The sequence below is a fragment of the Lissotriton helveticus genome, chromosome 2_2, assembly GCF_964261635.1.
Source record: "Lissotriton helveticus chromosome 2_2, aLisHel1.1, whole genome shotgun sequence".
NCBI classification, from domain to species: domain Eukaryota; kingdom Metazoa; phylum Chordata; class Amphibia; order Caudata; family Salamandridae; genus Lissotriton; species Lissotriton helveticus.
The window spans coordinates 339,154,005-339,181,105 of record NC_136060.1 but is presented as its reverse complement, the minus strand read 5'-3'; the positions used below and the strand labels follow the sequence as shown (position 1 = coordinate 339,181,105).

General features: G+C 44.0%; 1 protein-coding gene across 1 annotated transcript in view; it reads left to right on the top strand.

Annotated features, from left to right (window-relative positions):
- The window catches only part of C2_2H4orf50 (chromosome 2_2 C4orf50 homolog), a 264,277-nt gene that overhangs the window by 203,238 nt on the left and 33,938 nt on the right, over positions 1-27,101 (top strand). The window contains exons 6-7 of the mRNA XM_078678890.1: positions 16,639-16,769; positions 21,438-21,491. Coding sequence (XP_078535016.1) covers positions 16,639-16,769; positions 21,438-21,491 — 185 coding nt within the window. The remainder of the gene's footprint in view (positions 1-16,638; positions 16,770-21,437; positions 21,492-27,101) is intronic.

The following is a 27,101-nucleotide window of genomic DNA, read 5'->3' as shown; positions in this document are numbered from 1 at the left end:
AGGGAGGGTCAGGAGAAAGATGTAAATTTGTGGTGGACGGAGGGATTGTTATGTTATGTTATGTTATGTTATCCTGATTTATTGAGCGCACAGCTGCCCCAGCAAAGGGGCGTCCTGGCGCTAGTGCAGAACTAAAACCGGACAGGAGGTGGAAAACACAACACAACGACAAAGGACTAGGGGGCTATGGGGAAGAGAAAAGTTTTAACCGCCTTCCTAAAAGCAAGAAGCTCATCGATGGCACGGATGTGGACGGGCAAGGAATTCCACAGTTTGGCGGCAAGGACTCGAAAGGAGCGGCCGCCAATCCTGGATCTTTTAAAACGGGGAACAGTGGCAAGGTGGAGAACAGAAGACCGCAAAGGACGAGCTGGAGCATAAGGAAGAATAAGTTGCTGCAGGATCTGAGGAGAAGAAAGCTTAAGGATTTTGAATGTCAAAATCAGAGATTTAAACTTTATTCTCTGTGCCACCGGGAGCCAATGGAGGTTAAAAATGGTTCTCCTAGCTGAGCAGAATTGTGAAGCACACAAGGGACGCCTGAAGTAGTGGCAGAGGGAATGAGAAGTTTGAAGAGGAGCACAGCAAGACACACAGGAGAAAGCCAACACGAGGGAAAAGAGAGGGTATAGGTATTAAGGAGGCTGTAATTAAGTCCAATAAAAGCAGTGAATTAGAGACTGAAAAATAAGCCACAGCAGTCAGTATTATCAAGTGATAGAAATATACCTTTGGGTGGAGCCAACCTATTTTTGATCTATTTTATAAAGTTTTATATAGCGCAAACTTGACCCGAAGGTATCGGGTATCAGAGCGCTTTACACGGGAAACAACCTTTACAACGCAACTTTTACAACGCACTACCATTACAACGAAACTTTTACAACGCAACATCCATTACAACGCATGCATTTACAACGCAACCATTACAACGCATGACACTACAACGCACACCACTACAACGCATGTCATTACAATCCAGTCATTACAACACATACCATTACAACGCATAGCATTACAACACATAGTACCCCTACACTATCCAACACTTACCCTGCTGTTGCACCCCCTGGAGTTAGAATAGAAATTTTTACCACTACACTATGTTATGTTAAGTTATGTTAAGTGTATTTTATAAAGCGCACTGACACCGAAGCTTCCTGGCGCTGATAGACAGAACAGATGGGGGGGAAGCAGAGATGACAAGATCTAGTCAGAGATGGGGAAAAGATGGGTTTTTAACATTTTTCTAGAATTCGAGAGGGAAGGGGAGGATTTGATAGAGAGAGGGAGGAGGTTCCAAAGCACAGGAGCCAAATGGGAGAAGCGGCGGCCGCCGAATCTCTTAGTTTTGCTCTTGGGGATGATCAGCAGATCGCGGTGGGCTGATCGAAGATTGCGTGTGGGGCAGTGAGGGTGAATGAGGGATTTTAAGAAAGCGGGACCAGGACAGTGAAGTGCTTTAAAAGTGAGGCAAGCCACCTTAAAGGCGACCCTTCGATCGACTGGAAGCCAATGAAGGCTCATGAGCAAAGGCTTAGCTGATTGCCATCTGGGGGTTTCATGAATCAAGCGGGCCGCTTGATTCTGGACAACTTGAAGGCGTTGTATCAGAAATTGCGGTAGACCGTGGTAGATGGCATTAGAAAAATCCAGACGGGAAAGTACCAGTGAAATAACGGTTTGGGTGAGTGCCGCCGGGGGAAGAAGGTAACGGACTTTGCGGATCCTCCGAAGTTGATACATACAGGAGGAAACCACCGCTCCAACTTGAGCCTTGAGGGAGAGCTCAGTGTCAATGATGACACCCAGACTCTTTACTGTTTTTACTGGGGTAGGGGGAGATCCAAACTCTGGCGGCCAGAACTGTGGGCCCCAGTAGGCGTGGCTGAGCCCAGGGAGGAGGAGCTCAGTTTTGCCAGGGTTCAACTTCAATTGGTTCTGGTTCATCCAGAGTTGGATGTGAATCATGGCTCCATGGAAGGTTTTGATGGCATGTGGGGAGTTGAGAGAGAAGTTGATTTGTAGGTCGTCAGCATAGTTATAGGTGACGATGTCCCATTTTGAAAGTGACTGAATAAGTGGCCGGAGATAGAGATTAAAAAGGAGCGGGGAAAGGGAAGAACCCTGAGGGACACCATAGGACGTGGGGGTTTGTTTGGCGATGTAAGGACCTAGGCGGACTGCCTGTGTTCTTCCCGTGAGGAAGGATTTGACCCACTCAAGAGCAACGCCCTGGATGCCCGCCTGCTCGACACGGCGGAGAAGGATGTTATGATCCACCGCGTCGAACGCGGCGGACAAATCCAGTAGGACGAGGGCTTGGGGGGTTCCTGCGTCCGCATTACTCTGAGTGTGTCAAGAACTGCCAAGATAACGGCTTCAGTAGAGTGTGCAGGTCTGAAGCCGGCCTGAGTCGGCTCGAGATAACAGGAAGATTCTATGAAGCTGGACAGGCAGCGGGTAACATGGGCCTCCATAAGTTTGAAGAAGTAAGGGAGGAGGGAGATGGGGCGGTAGTTCGACGGCTCCGACGTGTCGGCACCCGTTTTTTTTAAAAGGGGTACCAGGATGGCATCCTTGAAGGAGGTGGGGCAGATGCCACTGCAGAGAGATGGGTTGATTAGATGTAAAACACTATCTGGTAAATTGAGACAGATGCTCCGCAGGACAGAAGGTGGACAACAGTAGTTCGGAGAGCCAGATTTCACGCGAGTGGCTAGTTCCGACAAGGAGGTGGAATCTAGAGCAGGAAAGGAAGTGAGGATCGAGGGATTGTTGGAGGAGTTATCCGGTAGTGGCAATTGAGAAAGTGGAGGGATGGATTTTTTTGATTTTTGAGATTTTTTCTAAGAAGAAGGAGTTCAGGGTATCACAGGCCTCCTGAGTGGGGGTCTGGGCTGGAAGGGTTCTATCATCTGTGGTTAACTCATTCAGAACTCTGAACACCTCCTTAGATTTATCGGCTGCCAAGGAGATCCTGTTGGCAAAGTGTTCCATTTTGGCTGAACGGATGGCTGTTTTAAAGTCTTTACGTGCAGCCAGATAAGATTGTTTGGCTGAGTCAGAGTAGTCGTGTCTCCAGGTGCGTTCTAATTGGCGTGTTTTTAATTTCTGGGCTTTGAGATCGTCGGGGAACCACCTGTGAGAATTCCGATGTCTAGTACAGGGGAATTTGACTAAGGGGGCAAACAGATCACTAGCCGACTCTAGCCAGGAGGCAGTATCTCGTTCGAATCCGTCGATGTCGTTGAGGTCATGAATGACTGGGCAGGAGTCAGCCAGGGCGGTGAGGAAGCCCTGGGAATCGTATGAACTCCATTTACGGGAGAAGCCACCAGCCATCAGAGGGGCGGGAGTCTGACCGACAACTGTGATGGTGGTGTCCACTAAGTAGTGATCAGACCAGGCACATGGAAGTATGTCTGGGGGGGACAGCGCCAGATTGCAGGTCCAAATCTGGTCCAAGATGTGTCCCTTAATATGGGTGGGTTGAGAGACCTGTTGGACGAGATTCAGATCTCTAAGAGTCTCAAACAGCTCGGTGGCATGAGGGCCGGCATTAGTGTCACCAAACCAGTAGTTTAAGTCGCCAAAGATAACAAAACGGGAGTGCAGTGTAAGAAGAGAAGACAGTTGTTCACTCATAGTGGTGGAAAAGGATGGCATAGAATATGGAGGCCAATATAAGAAAAGGAGAGTAAGAGGGCCGGTATTCGTTTGCACGCTGATGAGTAGATTCTCCACCTCAGGGAGGGGAAGAGAATAGGAGGAGATAGAATTCAGGCGTTTAGATATGATGGCCGCTACCCCACCCCCGGGCCGGTCGCCAGGACGTTCGGCATGGAGAATGTAATAATCGGGGGAGAGAGCCGCCAGGATGTCTGGCAAAGATTCTGAAGTAAGCCACGTCTCCGTGAGTAGAAGTATATCAGGATTAGAACTAGAGAGCAGGATGAAGATGTCCTCAGAATGTTTTGCTAACGACCGAGTATTCAAATATGATACCCTGATGGATTTGGAGTTCCTAGTCGACGTAGATGGAGGTAGGCAACCGTCGACAGGGGATAGGTCAAGACGCGTGAGACCAGCAGCAGAGATGTGTTGCAAAGCCAAAGAAGATGGTAATATGGCAGTATTCTGTAAATCTCTAAGTGCTTGGGGGGAATATCTGATGAAATGGTCAGCGTGACTTGCCCTCTGGCCCGTCCTGGCGCGGACGGGCGCAGACGGGCTTGCCTTTGGCGCGCCGCCGGCGCGCCCGCTGCGCCCGTCCGCTGCGCGGACGTGGAAGACACATGGATTAAGTAGGAAAAAACAGGAAGGGGCGTGTCCTGTTGTGGAGGGGGCGTGGCCTGACCAGGCTTCCCCACGATGATGTCACAAGATATGGCGGCCCGCGACACCGTTCAGGTCGGCTGTGCAGGGCAAGTGCTAGCGAGGGTGATGGTAGGTGAAATCAAGTTAAAAACACACAAGAAATACAATTTTTAAAATAGTGCTCGTTGCTCCCGGCTTTCCGCCTCAGGAGTTCTCTCGGTCTCTCTATCCAACACTTACCCTACTGTTACACCCCCTGGAGTTAGAATAGTAATTTTTACCCCTACACTATCCAACACTTACCCTACTGTTGCACCCCCTGGAGTTAGAATAGTAATTTTAACCCCTACACTATCCAATACTTACCTTACATTCAATGTAATGTTATGCATTGTAATGGTATGCGTTGTAAAGGTAGTATGCGAAGTAATGGAATGCGTTGTAAAGGTGTTTTTTAAATATTCGTTGTAAATGCATGCGTTGTAATGAAATGCATTGTAATGGATGTTGCGTTGTAAAAAATGCGTTGTAAAGGTAGGCATTGTAAAAGTATGCGTTGTAACGTCATACATCCGCTTTACACATGAGGACATATTTATATTTTTGTTAGGCACGGGGAGATTAAGTGATTTCCCGAGAATCACAGGATGTTCTGCGTCGTTGCCGAGACTTGAACGCAGTTCCTAAGATTCAAGGTCGACCGCCCTAACCGTTAGGCCAACTCCTCTCCCCATCTGTGAATGACAGTTTCAAGCCAAAAGCTGAAAGATGTTGGTTAAAAACTGCTAGTGGCTGAAGGTGGTGGACCAAAGCTCACTATAGGTATATCCTAAGTAAATGGTATGTTACGACAGGGACATGGTCAACCTAGATCTAAAACGATGTGACAAGAAGGAAAAATAACTGCTTGGAAAGGCTCCTTACTGGTGCCTAGGTCCAGCAGATGACCTTAAGGAAAGCAGTGATATCAAGAAAACTTGAGTCGCCTGCTCTGAAGCACATACATAAGAACCTTGCTACAATGTCTGCAACATGTATTCATGTCTGTTATAGTATTTCGTGTTCCAAATTAGTGGGCTTTTTTCTCTTGTCTATGATGTCCTGCCCTCGCTCATACTATTTTGGAGAGTCTCACCTGTTCCCTTGTGCTAGACTAATGGTTGCTGCTATTGCTGCTTCTGTTCATCCGTACTTTATTTTGATGCCTTATTTTTACAGATTGCTACTTCTATTACTTAGAATTGACTACGTTTCATGAACTTCTCTCTATGGGAAGTTATGCTGCTTTAATTTGACTTTTAGCTTTATGCTCTTTGGATATCCCTGTTTGTCCTTGAACTTGAACTCTTCTCGAGTTCTACTAACTTGAAATTCGGGTCCTGTTTTTTAAAATAGGAATTTATTCCTTTATTGAACACTCGTAATGTATTATTTGACTGTTGATGAGATTTCACTAAGCCTACTAAAGATTTATTGACTAATTTGAAACAAAAGAACCTTACTAATCTCTTCATGAAAATAAAGCTTTCAAAATGTATCCAAACTCTCATAGTTGACTGAACTTGTATATGAAATTTAGCTAGTGATGCCGAAAAAAACTCTTTGAATCAAATGATGGTGGCAAAGATCAATTACCTAAGGCGAGGAGAAACCAATGCGAAAACATAGCTGGACCCTGTAAGTGATGGTAATTGAAAGGTTGAATCCTATAATTTAAATTTTGGCCCCAATCTGCGCTATGGTATGTTATGTTATGTAAAACAGATTTCTATAGCGCTCAGCTGCCCCAGCAAAGGGGCGTCCCGGCGCTGCAAGAGATCGAAAAACACACACAGCAGGTCAAGTCGTAATGAACGTCACCGGACCAGTAGACTACGCTGAAGGGAAGAGGAAGGTTTTAATAGCTTTCCTAAAGGCGAGCAAGCTTTCCAAACCCCGAATTTGTACAGGCAGCGAGTTCCGTAGCCTAGCGGCCAGACAGCGGAACGAACGCCCACCTACACTGCATAGTTTGACCCGAGGGACAACAACCAAGTGTTGCCCCAATGAGCGAAGCTGCCGGGAGGGGGGACATAAGGAATCAGAAGGTCGCTCAGTATCTCAGGACTGATAGTTTTCAGGATCTTGAAGGATAGACATAGCGATTTAAAATGAATCCGCTTCTCCATAGGAAGCCAGTGCAGCCCTCGAATGGTGGCACCCACAGGACAAGAGCGCGTAAGACCCACCAACATTCTAGCTGCAGAGTTTTGAACACGTTGCAGCCAAAGTATCTCTGCTTTATTAGCCCCTAAAAGAAGGGAACTAATAGTTGCCTGCACGATTAGCTGTCGTACTGACGTATCAAAAAATTTCAGAAGAGGTTTAAGACCTCGTAGCAGACCGACACAGGTGGCAGCTACTTTCTTTGTGTGGGTCTGGAAACTAAGAGTAGAATCCATCCAGACACCATGATTTTTAACCACTGTCTTGGGCGTAGGCATGTCTCCTAGGGCCGACGGCCACCAATGCTCACTCCACAGTGTAGCATTTTTTCCAACCAACAACACCTCCGTTTTGTTTGCATTTAATTGCAAACAATTGGTGGCCATCCATTCGGCTACCGCCGCCATCCCATCTCTAAATCTGGTGGCCGTTGTAGAGGGCCCCTCAGCTAAGGTAACAAAAAGCTGCGTGTCATCTGCGTATGAGACCATAGTAAGGTCCCACTGTTTAGCGACAGCAGCCAGAGGCTGGACATAGAGGTTGAATCTTTGTTGAGGGACGGAAGGGGCATCATCACTCACTCGAGACTTCACCTTTTGTGAGTTATGGACCCTCCCCAGATGGTAATAAATACAATATTACACTATGTGCATTTGCATATGTTCTGTGTATTGCTTAATCCTTATAATAGTGCTTCTCAAACCTTTTAGATCCATGATCCAATTTTTAGAACAATAATCAAACTTTTGTGACCATCCTAGCTTAAATGGACATGAGACAGGGCAAATTTTTTATGTCAATTGTTTGTAAATGTCACAACCTTGACCACACCCTTCAATATTGGGCTGTGGCCAAGATATTGATCTGCCAATAAAAGTGAAAGATGAAAAAGTTCACTAGAGTCTGGAGCTGGAACACTTACAGAGTGGGATGCTGGTATCTGGCATCCATTCACTAAAATTAGGTAGCTTCTGAAAAATCTTGGTATTGATAGCATTGGTTTTCGCAAATTTGAGAAACCCCTTTTACAGCCGAGTATGGGCTAAAGCCTCATATCTATTTGTGTGCTCCAATAAGGCTGGGGGGTAAATTTTGGAATCCATATTTATTTTGCAGTTGTATATAGCATAAACACCGCTCAAGTGCATTGAAGCACTAGACTATACTACACTATAAGGTCAGATTCATTCTATTATAAGCAGAGGAGATTAATTGATTTGCCTAAAATCAAAGGATGTTGAGCCAACACCAGGACCAAACCTGGCAGCTCTGACTGTTAGGCTATATCCATATTTCTTATTTATTTGTGAAAGTCATACACAAGTGGAATCGTTATAGGCGATGGTGTACAGTGGGCACATGCAGAAATAGCTTTGTGAAGTTAAAAAAAATAGCAGCAGCTTGCAAGGGGTTGGTTTAAAACTGGATTTAGGGACATTGGGCCTTATTATGATGTTGGTGGGACCGCCACCAAAAGGCCGTAGGTGACGTTCCTACCGGCATCAAGGATATCGGTCGAAACGCCGCATTATGATGTGGTCTGTCGGACCACGGCGGTCGGAGGAACAGACGAACATCTCTGACAGGCTCAGGGAGCCCGTGGGGGCATCAGTCGGACCATAATCCCTACAGTGAAGGCATAGGGATTATGATGTCCATTTCCCACAGCTTTTCCATGGCGTTGGAGCTGCCATGGAAAGGCTATCGGAAAGGGACTTTGGGGGCCCTTAGCAGGGCCCTCATTCCCTGTGGACCTCCTCTATGTGGGATGGGGAGCGATGTTGTCTGCCCGAGGTGGAGCGGAAGGGCGTTCAGGCTTTGGAGAAGGAGCAGCCTCTCAATCTGATTTTTATGGTGTGGGGACCACGGCGTAGGGGAGCTGGGCTGATTGTAGGGTCCTTTGGGGTGCGTGGAATTTGAGTAGGCTGTTCAGGAATGCTGGTCTGGTGTTCTGAAGGCCTTTTGTGCGTGGGTGAGCACATGTGATGCCCCCAAACATCAATACACCATGTGCCTGGCTCCACATGGGGTCTAGCACAAGGTGCATGGATGTTTAAAAGCATCCCTTTTTCTATTGCGGCTTTGCAGCAGTGAAATAAATAAAAAATAAAATAATCATTTTATGTTTTCCCTGCTGCAGCAGCTTTGGGGTGGGGCGGGGATGCTCTACTGAGCAGGGTAGGTGTGGTTTGCACTCTAAGTGGGCTTGAATGTTGGGCCGGCCCTCTCGGGCCGACCAAACAATCATGCATACTTTGCATGTTCTCCACCCAGGCTGCATTACAGCCTGGGTGGAGAACATGTCCCGGTTCCCATTCCCTGGCTGAGCGCCGAACTACAACGTCAGACCAATCACAATGCTCCATTGGAGAGCCTCATTCTGGGTGCTTCCTGGAACACCGACCACAAGAGATGACGCCAGGACGACAGAGGCACGGTGAGGGGGTATGTTGTTTTCGATTTTCTTACACCCCACTTACTCTCTCCCTTCTCCACCACCCCACCACCCCACCACCACTGATTTGTGCTGGCCACTCCTGTGTGCTGTGGCCATTTTCTAGGCAGCAGCAAAAGCCGCAATAGAAAAAGAGACGTTTCCAGCTGCTTACATGGCAGTCGCATCTGAATTTGGCATGTGGGAACCTCCAACTAATTGTCGGGTGGTCCAACTCCTGCTGCGATGGCAGTCGGATGCTCTTCTGACCTCCATTGTAGTAAGGCCCATTGTTCAGGACCTAGCAGAGCTAATCATTTCAAATATTAATTACATATATACCAGGACTTTGGCGACCCTTCAAAAAACTGCTCTTGTCCCACCAGTGGGTCCTGACTCACTTTTTGGGAATCAATGATTTATAACATACACAGCCATGCATATGTATAAGTACTTTACATTGCACTATAAGATTTTTGTTGTAGAGTTTAAATACTGACAGTATTATTATTCAAAACGTTTTTTTCTTGATACATGCGTGTACAGATACTTAACCTCTGAATTCAGGGTTTTGGGTTTGTCATTAATAGGTGCTTTTGGATTCTTTGTAAAGGGAAAGAACTCTACATCTATAGTAAATAATGTTTGAATCTCATTTGTGGTAGCAAAACGTAAGACGGGTGTTATAATAGGCATGTGAATGTATAACAAGAGGGGATATACCACTGCTTTGACTTTTACAAAATGATGGTTAACTATTTGAGCAGTAAAGTCAAAATCACGTTTGTAGCATAATTTAAATAACGCAGCAAAGTAATACTTCCTGAAATAAATTGCATTAAATAATTGCCCACGATAATAATCATTTTTTTTTAAACTGGAGTACTATCTATATGTTATCCCTGTCACACAGACAACATAGCATCGGGTTTGCGCTGGCATTATAATCAGATAGACAATTCAGACATTCAATCAATCAATCAGTCAAGTGTTTGTTAAACGCGACTACTCACCCGTAAGTGTCTCAAGGTGCTGGGGGTTGGGAGGGGTGCAGGTTCCAGTCCATCAAGGAGGGGGTCTGTTGAAGAGCCCGTTTTTGAGGTTTCTTGCAGAGATGGGGAGCGATGTTGTCTGTCTGAGGTGGAGCGGAAGGGCGTTCCAGGCTCTGGGTGCGAGGAAGGAGAAGGAGCGGCCTCCCGATCTGATCTTTATGGTGTGGGGGACCACGGCGTAGGAGAGCTGGGCTGATTGTAGGGTCCTTTGGGGTGCCTGGAATTTGAGTCGGCTGTTCAGGAATGCTGGTCCGGTGTTCTGAAGGCCTTTTGTGCGTGGGTGAGCATCTTAAAGGTGACTCTAGCCTCGATGGGGAGCCAGTGGAGTGTGCGCAGGTGCTGGTTGATGTGGCAGTGTCTTGGCAGGTTGAGGGCCAGCCTTGCGGCGGCATTCTGGATGTTCTGTAGCTTGTGGGTGAGGTTTTTGTTTATTCCGGCATTGAGTGCGTTGCCATAGTCGAGTCTGCTGGTGACCATTTGAAGGTCTTACGTAGGAGGCAGAGGGTGTGGAAGCAGGAGCAGGAGACAGAGTTGATCTGGCAGTCCATTTCGAGCTTGGATTCCTGGATGATTCCCAGGTTGCGTGCGTGGTCCGTGGGGGTGGGCGGGCTTCCAAGGGCTGGGGACCACCAGGTGTAATTTCAGGCATTGGGGTTTTGGCGCATGATGAGTACTTCTGTTTTGTTGGTGTTTAGTTGTAGGCAGCTGTTTTTCATATATTTGCCAACGGCTTCCATGCCTTCTCAAAAGTTGTGTCTGGCTGTGTTGGGTTCGTTGGATACGGAAAGGATGAGTTGGGTATCGTCTGCGTAAGACACAATGTTGAGTTCGTAGGTTCTGACTAAGGGGGCGAGCGGAGCCATGTAGACGTTGATGAGCGTAGAGCTGAGGGAGGAACCCTGGGGGACTCCACAGGTGGTTGGTGTAGGGTCCGAGAGGAAAGGGGGAGTCTGACCTACTGCGTTCTGCCAGAGAGGAAGGAGTGGACCCAGTTGAGGGCCTTGTCCTTGATCCCTGCATCCTGGAGTCTGCGTATTAGGGTGCGGTGAGAGACTGTGTCAAACGCCACTGAGAGGTCAAGGAGGATGAGGGCTACTGTTTCTCTGTTGTCCAGTAGGGTGCGGATGTTGTCTGTTGCGGCGAGGAGGGCGGTTACTGTACTGTGGTTTTCTCTGAAGCCGGAGTCGAGGATGTTGTGCTCTTCCTTGAATGTGGCGAGTTGGTTGTTGATGGCTTTCTCGATTGACTTTCGCTGGGAATGGGAGCTGGGAGATGGGTCTGTAGTTTTTTAGGTCAGTGGGGTCCGCCAAGGGTTTATTCAGGAGGGGGTTGACCTCGGCATGTTTCCAGTCATTGGGGAACGAGGCGGTCGCCATGGGAGCGGTTGATAGTATGGCGGAGCATTGGTGCAATGGTGTTGGTGGCTCAGTTGAAGATGTGGTGGGGGTGGAGGTCCGTCGAGGCCCCGGAGTGGATTGACTTCATTGTCTTCAGTGTGTCTTCGGTGGTGAGGGCTATCCAGTTGTCAATCATTGGCTTCAAGGTGTCTTGGGTGGTTGGTGAGGGTTCAGTGTGTTGGTTGCCTTCATCGAAGTTGTCGTAGATGCTCTTGATTTTGTGGTGGAAAAAGGTGCTGAGTTTGTCGCAGAGGTCTTGTGAGGGAGGGATGTCCGTAGACTCGCTGGTGGGTTGGACAAACTCCTTGATGATGTTGAAGAGTTCTTTGTTGTTGTGTGCGTGTGTATAGATTCTGTCTTCAATTGCTTTTTTCCTCGTTTTTCTGATGAGTTGGTGGTGGGCGTTGGTGGCGGCTCTGAAGTTTGGGCTTCTGTGGATTTGGTGTTCCTCCAGACTTTTTCGAGGCGGTGGCAAATGCGTCTGGACTCTCGGAGTTCGGTGGTAAACCATCTGGCTTTCTTGGCGTTGGTCTTGTTTTTCTTGAGGGGGCTATAGTGTTGGCTCTGTCGGAGACCCATCTGTTCAGTGTTCGGGCTGTGGTGTTGGGGTTGTCGTTTTCTGCGATGGTTGGGGTGGAGTTGCTGAGTGAGGAGGTGAGCTGGTCGTCAGTGTATTTGTTCCAGTTTCTTCATGTTAGCAGGTGCTGGTGTCTGTGGATAGTCGGTGTTCTGAAGGTGAAGTGGATGCATCAATGGTCAGTCCATGGGAGTTCGGTGATGTGGCTGAAGGTGATGGAGTTTCCTGTTGTGAAGAGGGGCGTCAAGGGTGTGTCCTGCTGAGTGTGTATGTTCGGTCACGATCTGGCGGAGTCCAATGTTGTGGAGGTTGTCCATGAGGGATGTGGTGTTGGGGTCAAGGTGGTTATCGAGGTCGAAGTTGAGGTCTCCCAGCAGGGTGTAGTTGGTGGATGCGATGGCATGCAGGGAGATGATGTCTGTGATGGAGTTGGCGAAAGGTCCGAGGGAGATGAAGGTTCTTCAGAGAGTGTTTGTAGGGCTGGCCAGTATCTTGAAGTGAAGGTGTTCCATCAGGTTTGTGGGCTCATCGGGGAGTGTGCTCAGGCGGAGGGTGGATTTGTGGGCGATGGCGGAGTCCTCCTTCCGGGCAGGTGGGGGGGGTCATTCCTCTAGATCGTGTATCGTTGAGGAATGGGGATGGCGATGTCCGGTCCCAAGGTGGTGTTGGTCTAGGTTTCAGTGAAGAATGCGACGTCTGGGGTGGTGCTGTCGAGGAGGTCCCAGATTTCGGTGGCGTGTTTGTGGAGGGATCAGGCGTTGAGGAGGATGCTTTGCAGGGTCTTCAGTTCAGTTGTGTTCTTGTGGGCAGGTTGTGCTGGGCCTGTGTTCTTGGCGGTGCTGTAGGTGTGCCGGCAGCGGTGACAGCTGAAGGGTCAGTGGGTGTTGGCTGGTGAAGCTAGCTTGCAGTTGTTGTTACAGCCTGGGTTGAGTGTCGCCGGGTCGTAGCGTTGGCAGCATGGAGGCCCAGGATTCCTGGCGCTGGTCGCGGTCGGGTCACGGACGGGCGCAGATGGGCTAGCCTTTGGCACGCCAGCGGTGCGCCAGCAGTGTGCCAGCGGCGCTGCCGCACAGCGGCCACCATTAGGTAGGGGTCGGGGACGGCTGGACAGCTGGGAGGCAGGAGCGAATAGGGGAGCTGGTTTGGGCTGGTCAGGCTGGTTGTGCTGGGGGGAAGGGCTGCAAGCGCAGCAGCGGTGGGGGAAAACGGGCGGGAAAAGAAGGAATAAAGGAGGAGGGAGTGGAATAAGGCAGAAAAGCAGTAAAGAGCAGGAAAGTGCAGAAAAGAAGTTAAAATGAGGCTAAAAACGAGTGAAAAGCGGAGCGGGAGAAAGGAGACAGAGGTCCACTGGACCACCAGGGATGAGGCGCCGGTAACCTGCGGGTGAAGGAGGGCCTCGAACACCAACACTTGAGAGTGCAGGGGTTCGTGGGAGGCCTCACTTAATGGTGGAACTGCAAGGGAGGGAGAGCAATTTCACTGACAATGAGTCAGCGGTCTTGCTCCTCAATTACCTAGCTCTGCGAGAGGAAGTTTAAACTTCAAAAAAATGCTCATTGATAATCATACGTTTCAATTACCAGTTTCAGTTTTGAAGACCTGCCTTAATCCATGCTAAATGCTTTGTATGATTATTCTTCTGACCAGGCCAGACAGAAATGCATGCTTATTCTGTTTGTCACATAAATGTAAATTTATTTTTGTGCACATGTATATTTTTTCATGTCATATAAAGACCACGGTTTCTGTACTTAACTGATTAGTATTGCTCAGGGTTATATCTGTTAGTGTGATGAGGTATGCAGCCAGTACTTACTAGTAAAATGTATATGTGTATTATTTCTATAGCCCAAATGTACCCAAAACCAGAACAGAGCTTTACAGCGAGAAATGGCGGCAAGCAGCCAAGAATCAATTGTAGTGCTAGCTAGTTGATAGAGAAAAAGTATTTCCTTTATCTTCTAAAACTAAATAGATTGCTGGCATCTAGGCAGAATGCTTCAGTATTTAAGTAACATAGAGGCATATTTACAAGAATGTACTTATCAGCATCACAAATGCCCTAACGATGTCATGGATGTGCTGTATTTACAATACAGTGCTCCTTGGTGCAAGGATTCACAGATGTATCAGAAATGTTGACGCGTCTTTTGGCGCTAGAGTGACCCATTGCTGAAGTTGATTTTAAGACTGATGCAACTCCAGCAATGCGTCAGGACTTAGATGCAAGTCTCATGTTAAAAGCAGTGTGTCAATCCTTATGCCTGGTTTGAGAAAGCATAGGGATTTTGATGCAGTCAAGTCGTAGAGTGATGCAGTGAAAAGTTGTGAATTTCACTGTGTCAGTTCTACATGGCTTTTAACATGGGAACACCTACCCTGCATACATTATACCTGGTGCAGGTATAATGTGATTCAGGCCTCTTCAAACTGACTCATTGGCCCAATGCGTCTGTTGGTAAATATGGAGCAGTGTGGAGTACAGATTGCGCCGCCGTTGTGTACAAAAAAAGGACACCGCAGCGGAGCTAGCTCATTGTAAATATGCCCGATAGTGAGGAAGACAAACAAAGAAGTCATGACTCGTTATATAGGCCTATACCATACAACATTTTATTTGCACTTCCCTATAGGACATATGGCATTGTGGGGGTTTATTCATGATAGAATGTTGAGTGTTGCTAGGTTGAACAGAATGTTGCTCTTTGAAGTGGAGCAGAGAAGAAACTGGAGTTGGTGAAGCAGCTGGAGGTCTTGTTATTCTCATGCTACAATAAAGATTACCAACCTATCTTCTGTGTTGGAACCATCTTTACATTGGCGACGAGGATTATCTATGCAGGGGACAGACTTCAAGAACCTCCACCCCTGGATGATACCTGGAATTGTGGAGTCTACTGATTCTATTGAGACAGAAAAAGTGATTGGCTTTATGGAGAGAGTATTCTTGAATGGGGGGATTCCAAAGACATTAGTGTCGGACAATGGAGTTCAGTTGGTCTCCAAAAGAATGAAAGAATTTTTATGCAAAATGGGAATTGTTCATGAGAGAGTTGCTTTGTTCAGGCCTCAGGCAAACGGTGTGGTTGAGAGGATCAACCGTCTATTGATGGACAACATTCAACTTTCACTAGCGAATGGATTGGCATGGTCTGAGGAACTTAAGAAATTGGTGTGGTCTTATAGAGTCACACCACATTCGATAACTGAAATTTCCTCATGTGTTTCCCTCAAGGGACGTGAACCAGGTATGAAAGAGGTTCCAGGATGGTTAAAGAACAGAGAATGTGTGTGGGTGGATCGTGCTGCAGTAGAGGATGGTGTTAAAAAACAACAAAAGGTGGCCATGAGTCACTACAGGCATATTTTAAACAATAATCACAGCACGGAGCTGCGCCAAATTTGGCATCGTCAAGCTCCGAAATTTTGAAAACGCATGCATGTGCTGTATTCAGAAGAATATGGTGCACCCCTGTGTATCCCCTTGTGCTGGTGAAAAAAAAGCTGCCTTGCGCCAGTGCAGGAACCCTGCTGCCATGGTGCAAGGGTGCTTGTGCTGCAGAACAATTGTTTATGTGCAGGAATGGACACATTCCTGAACATAAAAGAATCAATAATGGCAGTGCCAATTTGCTCTTTTCATGTGAGCTAAATGCAGCACACTTAGAAAGAGCAAAAAACAAGGAGAAATAATTTCTCCTTGTATTGCCATTCAAACGCTTGGTATTCCATGGCATTAATTTTTGATGCTGCCTCAGCCTTGTAAATCTGGGGCAGCATCAAAAAGCAAAGGGTGCTGTGGTGGAATGCCCACAGCAACACCCATTGCACATCCCTTTGCCACAGAGGACTGCGGCTGAAAGGGGCATATTTACAAGGTGATGTTAAGCCACGTTAAGTGGTTTAGGGCTACCTTGTAAATATAGAAAATTATGCTATGCCACCGGAGCGTCAAAATAAGAGAAGCTCCGGTAGCGATAGGGACTTGTAAATATGCCTTATTTTTTCAACTTATTTATAGGACAGGTTTTTTTAAAATTAACTTCCATCTATCCGTTTGCTCCCACTACTATAGGAATGCTCCTGGTAGACTACTTAATTATTCTATATTCCCCGTTATTTCAGCTACAAAAAAGGCTTATAAAATAAAAATGTCCTGCACTAGTCACATAAATGGAGTATCATTGACAAAGCATTTGCAGATCTGATATAAAGATCCTCAAATATGTTTTACTTTTGTGAAAGAGTTCACTCAGAGTAACTCTCCTACTGGTTGAAACAAGGTGGGAGTAACCTGGAAATTGGATAACTCTGGTTAAAAGCTTTCGAACGCTTCTTACCATGGAATTGGTCAGGAATTTACTCTTTTTAAGGGCAGGAGTAATACCTTTTAGTAGGAAAGAAAAATTAGCCTCTCTGTGGAGACAAAACCCCCCAAAAATTTTGGCAAGCAAATACAAAAAAGTAATTGCCAACGTTTTTTCAAAATTATAGCTGTAAAGCTGCGACTGGCGAAAGTTTCTAGGCATGAATGGGACAACTTTTGTTAATTTAACTTTGAACCTTAAAATGAATTTTATGTTATTTGTTGACAGAATAAAAAGTTTATGACATAGCATGGGGTGATTTATCACATATGGATATTGCTTTCAGGCTCCCCTACAGCCGTGGATTCTGTATATATTATTAAAGCTATTGGGAAGTGCAACTTGATGATCGGCTGGGGACGACCTACAGTGGATGAATTAGGATGCAGCAATGGCATTTTTATTCAAGGATACCGGGTACGTATGAACTTCCACATGCACTATAATGTTTATTTTTAATTTATTTCGGCATCTAAATAAGGTTAAGTAGGAGAAAATATAATTAAAATAACGTTGAAAAATGCAGATACTTTCCGTACCGTTGTTATCCACAAGGAGAACAGTGGGGTCAGCGGGAGAGTTTAACTAAGGCCTGTAACTCAGCTGGATTCGTACTGGCCCCTCTTTGTGCCCCATTATCCTGGTTATTAGACAAACCTAAAAATACTTTTAACAGAAAAAAGAAAGCGGGAGGAGGAAGGGCTTTATGAGTAGAAACAGAACGATGAAACAAGATGTAGAGAAGATGGAAAAATTATTGCAATTAAAAAAGAAAAAGAGGAATTGAAAGAGGAATGTGAGAGAAATGGAAAAGTGAAAGAGAGAAAGAAATAAAAGATGGCGGAAGAGAGAATAAATGCATGACTAATTGGTAGGAATGGACACACACATTTCCAAGTCGTGGCCAGAAATCTTCTAGAATTCTCAAAAAGTTTGAAGAGTTTTAATAACGGAAGAACCATCCAAATTTTTTCACCATTATTACACTATCCATAGCTTGCAAAGTTGTCTGCTATTCCTGTTTCAAGCCTTACCTGGTTTATTGACATTGCAAAGGTAAGTGCACGTATTGAAATATAATTTGCCCTATTTTAAAGAAAGTTAACTGCATTTTTTATAAAATAAAACCTTAATGTTACAGATTTTAAAATATTTCTTTAATTCCAATACACATAATTTTAATATAATTTTGGCAATTAATATAAAGAAATCTAATATACAATTATACAGTCACATTTTATACTAATTATTCTATTGAATTAATATACAAAACAAATTCTAAATACTACATTTATTATTAATTGAAAATACACTATAAAGTACAATATAAACATATTTAATAAAAAATAATTATTATTATATATTGTAAACTGTTGAAGAAAAGGATAAAACATAGCACTAAAGCTAATATTTGTCAAATACCAAACCATAAAAAAAATGTTTTCAAGCAAAACACAATTTTGATAATTTAAAATGAATATTGTTAAAATATGTACTTTTAGCTATATTCCCCTTAAATTATGTGATAAAAACACAAAATTAAATCAATCATATTTACTGCAATCTCAAAAAACATAAAAAAATAAAAACAGTTCATACACACCACTGTATCTACACTCCTACCAAAATTAACATTGGGGGGACACTTTTACTGTTCTAAGTTAAATTTAAAACATTAGAGAAAATGCATACATAGGGAAGGTCAAATATACTATTCTAACTCCATTCTAACAAACATTAGGAAAAGTGCAACTGCAAGGGGTGGATGGGCGGTGTCAGATTTACTGTTCTAACACCAGTCTAACAAACAAACGTTGAAAAATTGGCATATACTGGGGAGATGGGGCGTTAATAAGAATTACCATTATATCTATATTCTAACAAACATTGCAGAAAGTGTAAATATGGGGGAGGGGTGGAATTTACTATTCTTACTCCAATCCAACAAATGTTGAGAAAAGTGTATGCATGGGAGTGGAGGGCAGAATTACTTTCCAGGTCCAAATTACCATCTATTCAAACTCCAATTTTATCAACATTCACAAAAGTGCATACATTGTGGAATCAGACCTACTTTTCTAACTCCAGTCTAACAAACATTGGAGAAAGCCCAAACATTTGGCGGGTGGAGGGGGCTACTTTTACTTTTTTATCTCCAGTCCAACAAAGAAATATTGGAGAAAGTTCATACATTGGAGGGAAGGTCAAATTTAGTATTCTAACTTAATTCTAGCAAACATTAGGAAAAGTGCAACTGCAAGGGGTGGAGGGGCGGTATCAGATTTGCTTACTAACACCAGTCTAACAAACAAACGTTGAAAAATTGGCATATACTGGGGAGATGGGGCGGTAATAGGAAGTACCATTATATCTATAGTCTAACAAACATTGCAGAAAGTGTAAATATGGGGGAGGGGTGGAATTTACTATTCTTACTCCAATCCAACAAATGTTGAGAAAAGTGTATGCATGGGAGTGGAGGGCAGAATTACTTTCCAGGTCCAAATTACCATCTATTCAAACTCCAATTTCATCAACATTCACAAAAGTGCATACATTGTGGAATCAGATTACTTTTCTAACTCCAGTCTAACAAACATTGGAGAAAGCGCAAACATTTGGGGGGCGGAGGGGGCTACATTTACTATTTTATCTCCAGTCCAACAAAGAAATATTGGAGAAAGTTCATACATTGGAGGGAAGGTCAAATTTTGAGGCCGATTATGATTGCGGAAAAACCGCTGCGAAGCCTCCAAAGACCCACCGCCAAATTAGGATAGCTGGTGGGTCTGGAATTCCGTCCGCAGCTTTTCCGCCGCGGTCGCCTTCCGACCGGGGCGGACACGCTCTAACATGGCTGGCGGTGTCTATCAGACACCGCCAGCCATATTAGGATGGTGGTGAATACATGCTTTTCCGCTGCGGCTTTTCCGCCGTGGAAAAGCATACGGACTTTCACTTCGGGGGCCCGTTGCAGGCCCCCTGGGTGAAAGGGGGGTGGGGGTGCACATGGGGGGTACCTATGGTACCCCCCTGCATTTGCATGCACAAAGTGGCAGGCACTGCGCAGTGCCTGCTGCTTTGTGCATGCAAATGCGATGCATGCATTTTTTACCTTGCGGCGGGTGCAGCTTGAAGCTGCATCCTCCGCAATGTTAAAGATAGGGGATGTGACCGCCACCCTGGCGGTCACATCCTAATCTGCTCGGAGGGAACGCCCTAGCCCCTGCGGACGGTCCCTCCTCCTCAGGGGACTTGAGTCCGTCCGCGATCCTAATCGGCCCCTTAGTATTCTAACTTAATTCTAGCAAACATTAGAGAAAGCATACATTGGTGCGGGGTGTGGAGGGCAGTTTACATTTACAATTTTAACTTTAGTCCAACAAATACTAGTAAAAGTGCATACAGTAGAGGGGTCATATTCAATATTTTAACTACAGCCTAAGAAACATTGAGGAAAGTGCATATATTTTGGAGGTTTTCATTAGTACACCCATGTAAATGAATTGGCCATTAATAAAAAAAACATAATTAAAAAATCTTCCAAAAAGCATATGATTTAATACTTTTTAAATATGTTTTAAATGTCTTTGAATATGACTAAAACGTTATTTAAAAAAATAAGGAAAATATTTTTAAATGAACAGTATGTATAAAACTCATCCATAAAACACACACCTAAAACAGTGCTCCATGCCATAGAATAGGTATTTACACTACATTCTTTATTTATTTTCCAGTAAAAATATGGGGTTCAATTTAGATAGAAAATAAGTTTTTCTGATCGAAAACAAATCAATCACACCCTCAGCATGTCCCACCTACGTTTACATTTTAAGTTATGAAACTTATATTAAAAGATATTTGTAAATGCAAATATTAATTTAACATACAATTATTTATGAGCCAATCTCAAAATTAGGCTAATTAATATATTGCTCACTTAATCAAAATTGATTGACATTTTAGTACAAACTACACACTCCATCCCCGAACAAACATAATAACCAAACTGTAACCTTTAATACACAACCTATAAAAATATTTTACATTTAAACATATAAAACATTGTTAAGCTATGATATAAATCGATTAACATTAATTAATATAAGTTTTAAAAAACACTACCCACCAAATACCGCAGTAAATTCCACAAGCTGAAATTAAGATTTAATGCAAATTTTATAAATGAAACAAATAATTAACAATTATAATATATAACATACGTTAAGAAATCAATTAACATTAAATAACATCTAGGCAAAACACACTACACTATAAAACCCCAATAAACGCAAAGACCAAAAGTTGAAATTCAATAAATAAGATTTAAAAATAAACTTTAAAAAAAGAAAAAACAATTAAAAAAAGAAAATTAATTAATTAATTATCATTAGTTAATATATACATTTACAAAAACCACTACCTAGTCCTTCACCATTAAATCCTACCACCGAAAATATTCTACATTATGATTGTATTAAAGCAAATAAAAAATAACATTTATAATAAAAAAATACAATAAAGCACCATGACAAATAAGCATGTTAAAGTAAGCAATATTTTAAATTCCAATATTATAGTAAATCACTTTAAAAAATGCAATACTTACCTTTGATATTTTAGTTCTTTATATTTTTGTAATAACAATATTTCGACCGCAATTTTATCGTGAGACTATATTTTGGATTCAGTATTTAGGACGAAATCTCAACTACTCGTACCCCTAGTATATATAAATACATATTAAAATTCCAGTCCAGAGTGGTTTGAAACCGTAAACGTAATCACCTTTAAGTAGTGATCAGAAAAAGGAGGAGGGTTAAACATTGTGTCCTTACATCTATCGCCATGTGCAAAGAAAAAAGGTTTTTACGCCTTTCATAGATGACAGAATTGTAGGTAGTTTACCTTTGTGTACCACCACATGGTACAGCGGGTTGAGGAACTGACCAGATTGTAGTTACCTACACCTATCTTATGAAAAATAAACTGTAATACATAAAATGAGGCAATTATTTACATTTGTTTAAAAATACTAAGCATGCTGTACTATAACGTCTACACATTATATTTTGCTTGCAGATATATGTTAATGGGAACTTTCACAAGTCTATAATGAGCTCAGCTTGCACAAAGGTAAGTAACTGACTTTCTAACCCACAGAGTGAATGGTCTGCCTTAATATACACAAAGTATTCTTTTTTTGTCTGGCCCATATGCATTTTCCAGCTTTTGCACCCAATGAAGTGCGAGTTATTGGATCGCTCAAGTGATTTTTATTTATATATGTCGGCATTACTTCAGTATTATGTATGAATTCCTCAATTTCATTTTGAGATCTTTTACTAATTCTGTAGGCCTATAGCTAGGACATGCTTCTACACCAGGCTTGTAATCACTGCATCACTTTTCGTTGTAAAGATATCATTTTGATCAGCTATTATAAACCAGCTTTTGAGTTACTCGCCCAAAGATGAATTGCATTTAAATCACACTCCAGTTTCCTTTCCTATGGGCTAATTTTGATAGGTAAAGCCTATTTCAATGTACCTGTGAAAAAAGGCTTAGAATGAATGGACAACATGTGGGAATTAATGCACAAAAACTGATTTCAGTTGTTATTCCCCATTCCAAGGGGAACTACTCCTAATGCCTTGAACGTTTTCCCCTGGGGACATACCAATCAACACAGAATTTTTCCTGGAGAAAATGCACTTGTAGAGCTAAAGTAATAAGAATGTCCTCTATATACAACAACAGGGATTCCTTCTTGGCTCTAGATATAGCAGTCTGAATGACCTCATGTCATCACTTTGCAAAGAAATACAGTTAGAGGTACAGAAAGAGTAGGTTTTGGTTTACCCACCTTCCGCCATTTACGTACATCTCTTTTTTCATTGCATGCCTTTGCTTGGATTACATTTGTGGATGGTTACGTTGTCTCATTTGTATTCCCACTAGTATTTGGTAATGGGGCATCAAGTAGTCCTTTTGTTAGATTGCATATAGTCGAATTAACAATTACTGTATAGATTTCTTTTGCTTCGTGGGTGCGTGCTTCAGCCTTTCATAAACACACATTGATATTCACTAATCTTCCTTAAATGTTAATGTGCTTTAGTTTGCTGTGGTTACATTATTTTGTTGGATTTACAGCTTTTTTGTTCACAAAGTTAAAACATATGCACACTTAGGCTTTCTTAAACATTTTAAAAGAAAAGCCAGCAAGCAATCAAATATAATGCAATGCAATCACCATTTCAATGGATCAGAGCTTCACCCCAGATTATTTGGAGCATGTAATGTTAAAATTCATACAATTGTCATAATTTTTATGACATTTTCTCCCAATGCAAGTGAATGGAAGAAGGAACATTTAAAAAAAACAGAAACTTGTAGATAGCTAATAATGAGTAGGTGCCAGGATCTTGTGGAAAGGAATGTGAGATGTCCTTGATATAAAGATACAATTAAGACTAACAAGAGCATGACTCTACCACCTTCTAAAATTCTCGCTTTGTTGTGCCATCTTCAGAACGACTACACTTTCCTGGCTCAGGTAAGTAAATGTGTGTTGTAAAACATGGGGTTAAACAACCATAGTATATTTAAGTAATAATAATAATAAATGTAATAACGCACATATATGGGTAAATAAACTTTCTCAGGCCCCTCTTTGTGGCTAGGAGGTGAAAAAATCTACAAAAATTAAATTATTATCTTATAATTACAGTTTTACCACCGCGTTCTTTGTCACTACCTTTGAGATACATCTTTCGCACACCCGCCAAACCAGCATGTAGCTCGTTTTGATTTGCACATTGCCGTTTTTTCATCGATTTTCACCTTAACGCATGAATGCCCATAGATATTGCAGTCTTTTTACAATCACTGGAGTTTAGTCAACCCATGCATGACGTTCACCCTGTACCAATTATAACACCATTATTCTGCGTCCAGGCTGATAGCCATGTCTTTTTTCTTCTTGTATAGTAATCCCCTGATGAAGGGCTGAAGGATAGCCCGAAATGCATTGGGACACGTAACATTTGATGATATATGCATTTGATGATACATGCATTGGACAATATGTTTGAGATCGTTGCAAACATGAAAATAATGAGTTGATAGTGAAAATATACACAGTAAAGCTTTCGTGTTCAAAAAACTTTATTAAATTCATTCAAGTGAATAAGACTTGTTTAGTCTTTCCAGCTATGCTTGGAGGAGTCTTCCCCCTTGTGGGGCAGCTTTGCAATAGACTTTGTTATTATATACGCTGTAAGGATCAGACAGCGATACCTCCTCAGCATGCTACAGATCGTAACACAGATCAACATTGTTGAACTGAGCAGTGCAAGCCCCATTTATTCTCTTTGGAAGTGGTAATTACCCCATGACAGGTTAAATAGCGCAATAATTTACAGAATCTACTGATCATGAGTTAAAAATTGCATGTGATATTTATCACATGTGCTAAATACATGTTGGGTCTCCACATTTGCTATTTAAGAAGTGTGCTATGTATTGCATGTAATATTTACCACATGGGAATCATAACACATGTGGTAAATAGCACACAATTACAAGTATGAGGGGTGTTTGAAAACCAGTGAAAAATACCACCTTAAACACCTATGGTCGAAAGCAATTGATAAACTTTCCTGAAAGTGTAGAGAATGAAAGAAAAGCTGTACAACAACACAAAACACATAAACAAACTAAATAATGCAAAAATACAGTACATTCACTGTATAAGCAAACTGCACACAGGCCCAGTCCAACATAAGCAACCATAGACAGGTGAAGCTCTCTCAGGTTGATTGCAGCAGCTCACACTTTCATTTCACCGTACACAACCTTGGATCCAGCACTGTTAGGCCACTATATCATTCAATGCCAGAACCATGTTCTGCCTAAAAAAATCATGCAGCAAGGGATGGAAAACAGGCCTCAATCAATTACCTCAAATGGCGCAGCGATGCGGAAAGAGAGCCTACTATCATTACAGATACCCTGGAGCCCAACATAGGGACCTACTGACATCACCCTTCCTAAAAATGCTAGCAGCTCTAGAATGCTTTGCAACGGGCACCACACAGCAGACAGAATGATTGATGCATGGCATTTCTCATTCATCCTTCAACAAAATACAAACACCAAAAAGTGATGAATGCTTTGCAGAGAGTGAGTATGTAGCACATACAGCTACCCTGGCCACCCACACAGCTAATGCCAGCAGGGCAAACATCAATGCCATAACTGGATAATTCCTAACATCCCAACATCAATTGACTGCTCTCTTGAGCACCCGATGGCCTCACATACACAGGAGCAAGTGTGCTGTATATGTGAAGCACACTATTGTGCAAGTACTGTTTGATGTGAATTTGTATATACTGACCTGTCGGGTTAGGTGCTCTAGATCAAAACTCAATGTCATGATCCTACAGAGAGACAACATTAGCCATACTGTGGTAACACATAACCCTCAACGTAACAGGAAGACAGATCAACCCTTGATCACTATGACTTCAATGCATATTCAGCCAGATTCATGAAGCAAAATTGCGATCGCAATAGCTGCGAATTAGCTATTGCGATCGCAATTTACAGAAAAGCAATTCATCATGTCAAAAAAACAGAATTTGTGAAATCGCAAAAATAAATTAGCGAAATCGCAAAATAAATCGCAGAATCTAGGAGGAACCCCAATAGCGAATCGGAAATAGCGAGAATCCATGGATTCTGCGATTTGTTTTGTGATTTCGCTAAATATTCGCAAACGCTATTCATGAAAACTCGCAATTAGCGAAAAAGCTGAAAATCGCTATTTGCGAGGTGCAATTTAAGGAGAACCAAAAGCAGGTGGTAAACATTAAGGAAAATAAATAAATAAATAAATTACTAACGAGCCACAGGTGCAGTCCTGAACAAACACACTTAAGGAAACACAGTAGTAGCATGAGGACTCTCACAATGCCAGGACTCTACATGGTGGTCAGGCGGCGAAGGCTCCAGGCTGCAGCACGGAACAGACGCAGGATCCAGAAGCGAATATTCCGCCTGCGGGTCACCCTGCTGGGCCAAACTGCGGAGCAAATTTACTCTAAGTACCGCCTGAATGGGCCAATGATCATAAAGCTGATCCGGGACCTGGACCCCCTGATGCAGCACCCAACAAGGAGGACCAATGCCGTGCCCACCCACGTCCAGGTCTTGTGCTGCCTGCACCTACTGGCATCCGGAAGCTTCCAGGGGATAGTCGCTGTTGCAGGGGGGATATCCCAGAGCACCATGTCCCGCTGCCTAAGGAGTTTCCTGGAGGCAATGCTGAGCCGGCTACACCACTACATCTCATTCCCGACCACCCAACAGGACTTGAATGAGACCAAGCTACATTTCTACAACGTTGCGCAATTCCCACATGTAATCGGATGCATTGACTGTACCCACATCCACATCTGCCCACCAGCACAAACGGAATACATGTACCGCAACCGCAAGTCATACCACTCCCTCAATATCCAGATGGTGTGCAACGCTAAGACTTACATCACGGACAAAGTGGCACAATACCCGGGGAGCACAAATGACTCCTTCATATTCCGGCACAGCGGCATTCACACACGACTGGCCAGGGGAGACTTTGGCGAGGACACCTACTAGGTAAGTACACATGCCCCCATATAGTACACTGTGATCATGTAGCTGCGCAGAACAGGCACTCACCCTCTGCTCCTTTCATTTAGGTGACTGCGCCTACGGTCTCCGTGAGTACCTCCTCACCCCATACCTCAACCCTGCAACACCACAGCAACGGCGTTACAATGCTGCACACATACGCACAAGAAATTGCATTGAGAGGACATTTAGCCTTTTGAAGAGCAGATTCCGCATACTTCACAAGACTGGTGGGGACATCAAATACGAGACTGTGGCGGCGTTCAGTCACTGGCGGCAAGGACATGCTGCTGTGGCTTGATGTGCCCTAGCTGGCATCATCACCACCCCCTGGTTCACCATGGGCAGTTGGCTGCAGACAGAGCACTGTTGCTGTCACCTGATCAAGTGCCCTGGCAACGTCCTGGCAACACTGGACCATTTGCACCTGCATTGCAAGGGACCGGCGGGAAAGTTGAGATGTTGCATTGCCAATATTATGATTGGACCTGGTGTAGGCTGACAGGCGGGTCAGCAACTGGCGGGGGTGGCGGCTGGTGATGTCCTGCTGGGAGACCAGGATCTGGTTATTCTCTCGCACAGCTGCGGTCAGCTGTCCAACATGCTGCGCGGTATTACTGAGCTGCAGATGTATGGCTGCCAGGTGTCGCGCCTGCGTCAGATGTACCGCAAGCATGCGGCGTTCAATGGCCAGGATGCCGTGCATGGACAGCCCTGCCCGCGCGTGTTGAGATGTCACGCTGCTGGCGCGTCAGTCCGCTGGACTGCGACCTGACTGTGGCTGTGCGCCTCGTCTGCCTCCTGGCTGCTGGTGGTGTGGCCTGTACCACTGCCGTGGGTGTCGGTTGGGGTGGTTGCTGGGCACCTGTGGCTGCAGGGGTGGCCCTGCCCACATGGGTGGGTGGTGGTGGTACTGCTGAAGGTGGCTGAGATGGTCCTGGTTCAGGTTGGCCCTCCCCCTCGGTGTCCTCCGGGTACTCATCTATATGTAGGGCCTCGCTGTCGGTGCTGGGCTGTTCTGCTGCACCTGTGATGTAAATGGGTGCATGATTAATGATATGT